We start from the raw sequence: 9,408 nt of genomic DNA on the forward strand, positions 1-9,408 counted from the left end.
TCATTGTGTGTTGATTGTGTTTTATTGTGAATGAATGTAATGATTCATATTTGATGTAATTAGGTTTGATTTTGGTTTGAATTAGGATTTTGGTGAGAATAGGCTGTACCAATTCGATACTTATCGTGTATTACCGATATCCATGAACCGATCCAAACTCCATTAGGGTGCAAAAGTATTCTAGTTGTAATCGATCACGTCGTGTCGATTTTTTTAGAATGAGGTCGACATTAGCCAATCGATTTTAACTCCAGTAGGTACTGGAGTTAGAATCGATTGGGTCGTGTCGATTTTATTTGAATTCGTACGACATGCAGCAAACGATTCTAACAGGTATTACTCTGCCTTGGGAATTTTCTTCTTGAAAATGTCAGTAAACTCTTGGAATTGTCACTTCCATTAAGTATCAATATTTCCCAAGTCAGACTTTTCCCAATATTTTGTCTTATAAATTTCATTTTCCTTTCTTCTTTATTCCCAAGTTGAGCATTCAACTAAAATGTTCAAATTGTTATCTTCCTTTCTTCATCATCCAAGGATTCTTTATCTTCTTCATCATCCATTGGTTCTTCAAAGCCGAACCCAGTTGATAAGCTGGTTCTTGGTGGATCTTCTTCTGTGATGGTAAATTCTCGTTGTTTCTTCTTTAGTAGGAACTTCATTTTGTTTATATTTTTTATTATTGTTTGTTTTGTCTTAGAAATGTCAAGTATGCGGCGAAAGAGCTCATTCTGTTCTAGATTGTCCACAGACTTATAGTCCGTGCAAAGTTCAGAGATGCATTAGGCTCATATGCTTGTCTTCTGCCACCACGAAGGATGGTAAAACAAGGAAGTATCTTGCTTGTCAGTTCGCCAAGTGCCCTGATTTTCAGTGGCTAGATGAAGGAAATGCTGAGGTCCAAAACCCTTCTAGTTCAAATACAGGGAAGAAAGTTGAAGATACAAGTACGAAAGAAGAGAAAATAGAGTGGGAAAAAATATGATATGTAATCGATTGTTTGACTTTTCATTATGTATGTTTGTGATGAAAATCTATATAATAAAATAGGTTGAATAGTGATGACTAGGACAAACCAAGAGATAAGTCTGGCCGTCCATGCCATATCAGCAGTAATATCAACTGTTGGATTGTTTTGGTTAACGTAACACGTGACACGTCGTGATGGTTTTAAACCGTTGGATTCTTTTAATTAACGTGATAATGACATGTCGTTATCTCTAAATGCCCAGTGTTCTAAGTGCTTTTATGCTCTAAATGGTCGTCCATGTTCTAACGTTACAGTGCCATCTCCAAAATCGACCACGACCAAAATTAATCACTGAAGTTTCCAAATATGGTTTCCAAAATCGCCACCATCAAGCTCTTGGATTACTCAGAATTATTTTGAAAAAAATTACTCACTGAAGTTTCCAAAATCGATTGGAGCGTTACAACCAAATATGGTTTCCAAAATCGCCACTATCAAGTTATTGAATTACTCACTGAAGAATATTCAATTTCAGTGTTACAGTAGAGAAAAATTCTCATCTTCACATCCTTTCATTCCTCCAATCATGAACGCAAATTTATTAGAAAAATCTCCCATTCAATTTCCGTTACAGCGTTACTGGCGCCATAACTCAACTCACAGTCTATAAAATCTCCCATCCATATATCCATTCTACAATTGCTTCATTGAGGCAATTGCTTCATTCTACAGTAAGTTGCTAGCCTTCAATTCAGTTTTCTTTTTCTTGATGTTTAATTTTTAAATAGTCAATCAGTTTGGTTGGTCCAAATTGTGTCTCCCAGTTGATTTTTTCTGGATCTATTGTGTCTCCAATAGTGAATCAGTTAATTTTTATGGGTTTTTCATGGTTTTTTTAATTGTCTGGATCAGAATTTAGTATTTTCCTAATACATACCAACAATGCTTATCAAATGTTTGATGAAATGCTTTATAGAGTTGGTTATCACATGAATGTTGATTTTTCTATGATGAATACTGATGCTTTAGAGAGTTGGTTATCACATGAATACTGATGAATACATACCAACACTGTTTATCAAATGTTTGATGAAATTCTTTAGAGAGTTGGTTATCACATATGACCCAATTTTTCATTTACTAGGGGTGTTGCTATCATGTATTCTTTTACACACATTGATGATGGATTTTTTTTTTGTTTTATTACAGATTTGTTGTGGGTTGGAATTTTGTTGGATCGCGGATCGATGAAAGATTAGCTTTGTGACAACTTGAATCCTCTTGTGAGCCGGTATATTTTGAACTTTGGTTTCTCTTCCATGTCCATCTTTTTCGTATCCTATAATATAATGTGTTGTTAGTCATTGCATATTATTTCTTGCAAACTCTACTCATATCGTGTTCGATTCAATACTAATGTTGTTTCACCCATATCGTGTTCGGTTCAATACTAGTCAATTATTGGACCGTGACTGAATATATTTATGGGTAGAAACTCTACTCTAATACTTCCAAATTAAACTTCACCAATTTGAACTTGAACAAGTTGGGCTTTGTTATATTGGGATCGACTCAATGCACCCAAAAATTTAAGCTCACCCACGCATTGCTCAAGTGGATCAATTCCAACTCTTAAGAATTCGATCTATATATATTCGTTGAAACACCAAAAGATCAAGCAGGTCCGAAGCAAGGTAATTAGTTTACATAGACAATGTTATCATCTATTAGTTCAACCCAAACAGTCATAATCCACAATTCAGTCAACCATGTATAGGATTTTGGGTCCACCAGACTAAGACTCAAACTCCTTCCGTCATATAATACATCAGAGGGCTAATGTCAATGCAGTAGAGGTGAGAGTGCTTTATTTTTTCGTAAGTTTGAACACCAACAACAGTGCTTAGAGAGGATCCAATTTACAAATAATGCGCTAACAATTGTTATGGAAAAAACTGAAGTTTGAATGACTGCTCTTTGATGATTGACAAAATTTTGACGAGGCAGTGAAATACTTGCGGGTGGAGACCTTTTAGGTGTAACCTTCTAGGCCCATCAATATCCGAAGCTTCAAGGGTGTGAGTATGACATATATGGTGATATGCTGCAAGAAATGTCAACGAAAGTACACAGTAATAAGTCGCAATGTGAAGACTAATAAACTAAGTTACTCTTCGGAGCCACTTTCATCTTCAGATTAATTATGTCATTTTCCCTACCTCACACCTGACGTTTCATTTTGTAGCATTTTGGTTACTTTAATCAACAAGGAAAACAATAATCAGGTGGGTTTTTTGTTTAAATAAAACGTGGTTGTTGATTAGAAATTCTCATTCGTTTCATCTAACTAACTTGGGTTTCTTCCCTTCATGCTTTTAGTTTCTAACGATTAGATTTTTTGTGGATTTTTTCAATATTATTGTATTTCGGTAACTACATTGAAGATACTATCATTTATTGATGTTGTAGATTCTTTCTTCCCAATGTCTACCTTATGTGGTGGTTGTCGATCATCCGCCATATAAATCAAAATGTTATTTGCAAACAGTAAACAAAAAAAAAATTGATTTTATACCTCTTGCTAAATGTTGTATCACCCACTTATTAAGCATATATTCGTATATGAATCACTAACTTTATGTTCTTTGTTTGCCTGCATCGTTCTATAGTATAAACAAAGTTGGTAAGCTAGCTACTTCTACAACATTCAATCAAATAATTTAGACACACTTCACGCTTGAGGTACGGTAATTCTCTTTCACATCCTGACCACTATAAATAATGAATGTATATATGTTACATAAATTGTTAATACCGTTCTAAAGTTTTAATCCTTTCCATATCATTTTCTTTTAATCAACACAAGCCATAATCTTTAAATGTCCACTATAGATTATATTGTTTTCTGAAATAAATCAAGAATAATCCAGTTAAAGATTATATTGGCTACTAAGCTTGAGTATACTAAAAATATATGACCGAGAAGAAAAGAGCTTAGAGTAACACGCCTATAAAAGTAAAATATTTAATAAAATATAAATCTATTTATGGATTTTGATTTACTTCATCATCTGTCTATGTCATAAGGAACTAAAAAGGACGTCAACAAATTATATCTTCCTTTTTAGTTTTACAATTTATTTTTAGTTTTACAATTTTAACCTCGGTACGGACATTTAAAGATTATATTGGCTACTAAGCTATAGATACCAACTAAGCATAGATTCCAACTAAAAAATGTAACAATAACTATAGTGTTGTTTTAGCAAATGTGGTGCATATAATTTGCGTCAGAAATAAGAAAATGTTCCTTAGTAGTGCTCTCGCACCGTATTTATAACCTAAGGCATCAAATAAAGGTGAGTTTTAAGGTTTATGTTTTTTCCTCCCTTTGTTTTCTATTGTTGGTTAGACTATAATTTCTTAACATTTTATAACTAATCAAACCCAATGTTCTGTAGAAAATGAAGAGGAAATGTGTGTCGGATCAAAATCAAGATTTGAGTTCCGTGAAGAAAGAATTTCCTTCAAAAGAAATACCTATCAAGGCCCGAAGACCTCATCTAAAAAGGTAGACAATGAAAGTCAGAGTAACAACAAAATGTTCCCTCAGAACCTACGCAAATGCTCGCGGAACAGGAAAAATTGTTTTCGTTTGACGTGTTAGATTCTGAACGTGGTGAACTACAAGTTACCTGTTTTAACGATATAGTCGACAAATTCTACGCGGATATAGAAGCTGGGAGCGTTTATTTGATATCTAATGGGGTATTGAAATCCGCCTCGAAAAATTATAATCATCTGAGAAATGATTATGAGTTATATCTAGAAAAATACTCTAAGGTTCAGAAATGTGTAGAGGATGATCCGTCTATACCTAAACATCATTTCGTGTTCATACCCATAAATGAGATTGAAACGATGGAACCTAATGCATTTGTTGATATAATTGGGTAGTTTCTTCCATAAATGTCACTAAACCTATAACAAAGAAGGATGGTACTCAAACACAAAAAAGAGCTCTGTGGTTAAAGGATAATTCTGACTATACTGTAAAACTAATTTTATGGGGTAAGTGCTGCGATGAGGAAGGTCATAGGATCCATCAAATGGTCGATTCTGGAGTATTTCCGGTTTTGTCTGTGAAGTCCGGAAGAATTTGCGATTTCAATGGAAAATCAGTTGGAATGCTCCCATCAAGTCAATTGTTTGTGGAGCCAGATATTCCAGAGGCTCTCGACTTACAATATTGTTTGTGGACTCAGATGCAGATCTACAACTATCGTCTATTTCAGCGTCCTGATGAATATTCAACTATATTAAGGGCATGTAATTTATTCCAGGAGTTTTTGGTGGATGCATGGGCGTCGACAGAGCAGAACCGCTTAAATTATATTAGACTTCATCAGAGTCAATTGCGTTCGGAACAATATAGTGGTCTCACAGATATTGCAAGTGATGGGTTGCGTCTTGATCAAGTAGGACGTCGATTTATTTTGCCATCCTCTTTCACAGGTAGTAGTAGACATTTGTTTGAAATCTATCAAGACTCCATGGCAATCACACGTTACCACCATCATTCAGATATTCTCTTAACAATGACTGCCAACCCCAAGTGGTCAGAAATAACAACTGCATTATTACCAAATCAAACCGCTGTTGATCGACCTGATTTAGTTACGCGTGTCTTTGAGTTGAAGCACAAAAAATTAATGAGTGTAATTAATAAAGATGGTTCATTCGGAAAAGCTGTGGCTCATGTTTACACAATAGAGTTTCAGAAACGTGGATTGTCCCATATGCATGCTCTCATTTTCCTTTAACAAGGAGACAAAATTCATACCCCTGCTCAGGTAGATAAATTCATTTCTGCAGAATTTCCAGATCAAGATACTGATCTCCTACTTTTTGATACAGTTAAAAATTGCATGATACACGGTCCATATGGTCTACGACGTCCTACGTCACTGTGCATGATAAACGGAAGATGCTCAAAAAATTACCCCCGTAAGTTTGTGGATAAAACAACCATAGGGGAAGACGGATACCCAGTATATCGTCGCCGTAATGATGGTCGTGCTTTCATTGTTCGAGGTCATTTAGTTGATAATAGGGATGTTGTTCCTTATAATCCCCACCTCTCCAAATTATTTGATTGCCACATTAATGTGGAAGTTTGTGCAAGCGTGCGATGTGTTAGATATATAAACAAATATATTCAAGAAGGAGATGATCGTACTACAATAGTTGTGGGCGCAATAGATGAGATTCAACAATATCTTGATTCTCGATATATTGCACCACCGGAGGCGCCATGGAGATTATTTGGTTATTTACTGCATGAAGAATATCCATCTGTTGTTAGGTTGACGATGCATTTACCTGGTATGCATCATGTAGTTTTCCAACCTATGGATCATCCAGATGTCGTTCAGTATAAAGATGCTAACGACATTTTCACTTTGATGATTTTTTTTCTTCTGTTTGGCATGGATGAAACTGCAAGAAATTACACTTATCAAGAATTTCTACAACACTATGTGTGGAACAAACAATCTAAATTGTGGGTGAAACGCAAAAAAAGTTTTGCAATAGAAAGAATGTATTTTGTTTATCCTAATGAAGGGGAAAGATTCTATTTACGGTTATTGTTAATCGTTGTGAAAGCCCAGTGTCATTTGAATCGTTACGTACTGTAAATGAGAGGATGTATGACACATTTAAATCTGCATGTATTGCTCGTGGACTTTTAGAAGATGATGGTGAATGGGTATTATGTTTAGAAGAAGTTGTGGTTATAAACACAGGTTACCAATTACGGAGACTGTTCGCTATCATTTTATTAGAATGTACTCCACTAAATCCATCTTCTTTGTGGGATAGGTTCGCCCTTAATATTTGTGATGATCTCGCACATCAACTTTGTACTACACGAGGTATTACCGAACCAACAAACTCTGAAATACGAGATTTCGGGTTACACCTCCTCAACGAAATCCTCTTAGAGTACGGTAAAACTCTTAAAGATGATTTTCCATCTATGCCTCGATCGCATCAGCAATGGAATCAAATTTCAGGCAATCGGTTAATCTGGGAACACATGCAACTAGAAGCATCAATTAATGAAACTGAATTGACTGCAAAAGTTGACCTTCTCAATAGTGCACAAAGACACGCTTTTGAGTCTATTATTCATTCTGTAAGTAACAATGAAGGGTTATTATTTTTTCTCAACGGTGGGTCTGGAACAGGAAAAACATTTTTATACAATACAATTGCAGAAACGTGTGGAAAAATGACAACATAGTTATTATTGTTGCTTCATCCGGCATTACATCTTTATTATTGGTCGGAGGAAGAACAACTCATTCAACTTTTCGTATTTCTCTAGATGTGCATAAAGATTTTATTTGCAACATTGGTAAGCAAACAACACTTGTGGATTTATTCCGAACATCGAAATTTATTTGTATGGGACGAGGTTCCAATGCAACACAAATATTGCGTTGAGGCTGTTGATCGTTCACTTCGAGATATCCGTGATAACAATAAGCCTTTTGGTGGATTGACTGTTGTTCTTGGTGGTGACTTCCGACAAATTCTTCCTGTTATACCAAAGGGAGTCAGAGAGCAAATTGTAGGAGCCTCATTAAGGAGATCATTTCTTTGGATCGACATTAAGGTGTTGACCCTATCATAAAACATGCGACTTCAATCGGAAGATGTTGACAACCAAATGTTTCGGACTTTTCTTCAACATGTATGTTCCTTATTGGGGTTTCGTATTTTATTTTTTGAGATTTCTATTATAAATCTATACATGTTTAGATGCAATGGTTGTTTTATGTAATATATGTTACACTTTCTTATGTAGGTAGGGACAAATGACTCAGCAAATTTGCACTTACCTTCTTACCTAAATAGATGTCATACCCTGGTAGAACTCATAAATGCAACTTATCCAGAGTTAAATATAGTTCAAAATCTTACAATCGATTATCTTACACAACGAAATATTTTATCTTCACGGAATGAAGATGTATTAGAAATAAACATATCAGCTTTAAGCATAACTCCGGGCGAAATGATCACCTATATGGCTGCTGACAAGATGGATGAAACTGAAGATAACGATTACTCTTTAAATGTTCGCTATCCAACCGAGTTTCTCAACTCCCTTAGTCCATCTGGATTACCACCATTCAAGTTGCAGTTAAAAATCGGTTGTCCTATGATGTTGCTAAGGAATCTCTCCCATAAAGATGGATTATGTAATGGGACTAGATTGATGGTTGTCAACTGTACAACGCGAGTAATTGAAGCAAAAATCCTAACTGAAGATAAACGTGGTAACATGGTGTTTATTCCTAGAATCTCTCTGACACCAAGCTCTTCTGAGTTGAACATTCGATTCACTAGGCGTCAGTTTCTTGTTCGATTAACATATGCAATGACAATAAATAAGTCTCAAGGCCAGTCAGTCACACACGTGGGAATAGATCTGCGGTTTCTAGTATTTAGTCACGGTCAATTATATGTAGCTCTATCTAGGTGTACTAACAACAAGAGGGTCCATATATTATTGCCTGAACAATCAGATTTCTTTAGTACAACTAATGTTGTTTATAATGAAGTTTTATTGTAATTAAATTTTAATATAAATTTTTGATATCAAAACAATTATGTACTTCACTTTTATTATCTTTATGTAATAATTTTTAATATCAGACTTTTCTCTTTATTATTATGTAACTAAAAATATAATTTAATACTTTAATGAACACAATAAGCGTTCAATCTAACCTCCCGTGCCGGAGGCACGGGTTATACCTAGTCTATATAATGTGAACTGATTACTTTGTATTTTACTAAACATTGAGATATTTATAATTTATTTTATGGTCGAAAGCAACTCGTATGTAGTGCATTGAACTAAAATCAAGTTATAGACCCAAATATGATGGAGTAAGAGTAGTCGTAGTAATAGTATTAGTAGAGCAACTGAGCAATAATGTAGAAGATCTCTTAGTTTAGTATACTCATTATGAGAAAAATAAGTCTCTGATGTACCGAACTAATGTGAAGACCTCTTAGTTTAGACCCAACGCAGAAAAATGACACCGTGACATACAAAATTATACTCTTTAATATGTTTTTTTTGGAGGCAAGTGCAATAATAATTTATCTGTGTTAGTGATTCCATACATATATACTTGTGTTACTTGTGATCTTTGGAAGTAAGTGGTCCCATACATATACTTGTCATCTTGAAACCATAAACGGCTGTTGTTAAGATTATAAGAGGAGCTTTGGAAAATTATAACTTAAATCATTTAGTCAAGTTATCAAAATTTTTTTATTCGGTCAAGTTATGCACTTAGTTATCTTTGATCTTGAATACGGTCTTTTGTCATTTCCCATAAATTTAGTGAGTTATT

At 34.7% G+C, this 9,408-nt stretch overlaps 1 protein-coding gene and 1 long non-coding RNA gene across 2 annotated transcripts; both read left to right on the forward strand.

The window, feature by feature from the left end:
- Window positions 1-1,193: 1,193 nt before the first annotated feature.
- On the forward strand, window positions 1,194-4,747 carry LOC147548854 (uncharacterized). Its single transcript, XR_015238364.1, has 4 exons — window positions 1,194-1,701; window positions 2,180-2,261; window positions 3,640-3,712; window positions 4,432-4,747. It is a non-coding gene; the product is annotated as an uncharacterized LOC147548854 (long non-coding RNA).
- A 332-nt stretch (window positions 4,748-5,079) lies between these two features.
- Window positions 5,080-7,277, forward strand: LOC147548855 (uncharacterized). The gene is made up of 3 exons (XM_086668134.1): window positions 5,080-5,730; window positions 5,824-6,355; window positions 6,643-7,277. The coding sequence occupies exons 1-3, from the start codon at window positions 5,080-5,082 to the stop codon at window positions 7,275-7,277; spliced, it is 1,818 nt and encodes a 605-aa protein (XP_086524260.1).
- The last annotated feature ends 2,131 nt before the right edge of the window (window positions 7,278-9,408 follow it).

The sequence above is a fragment of the Eschscholzia californica genome, unplaced genomic scaffold, assembly GCF_041429995.1.
Source record: "Eschscholzia californica isolate CP2 unplaced genomic scaffold, dmEscCali1.0.p SCAF_3, whole genome shotgun sequence".
In the NCBI taxonomy this organism is placed as follows: Eukaryota; Viridiplantae; Streptophyta; class Magnoliopsida; order Ranunculales; family Papaveraceae; genus Eschscholzia; species Eschscholzia californica.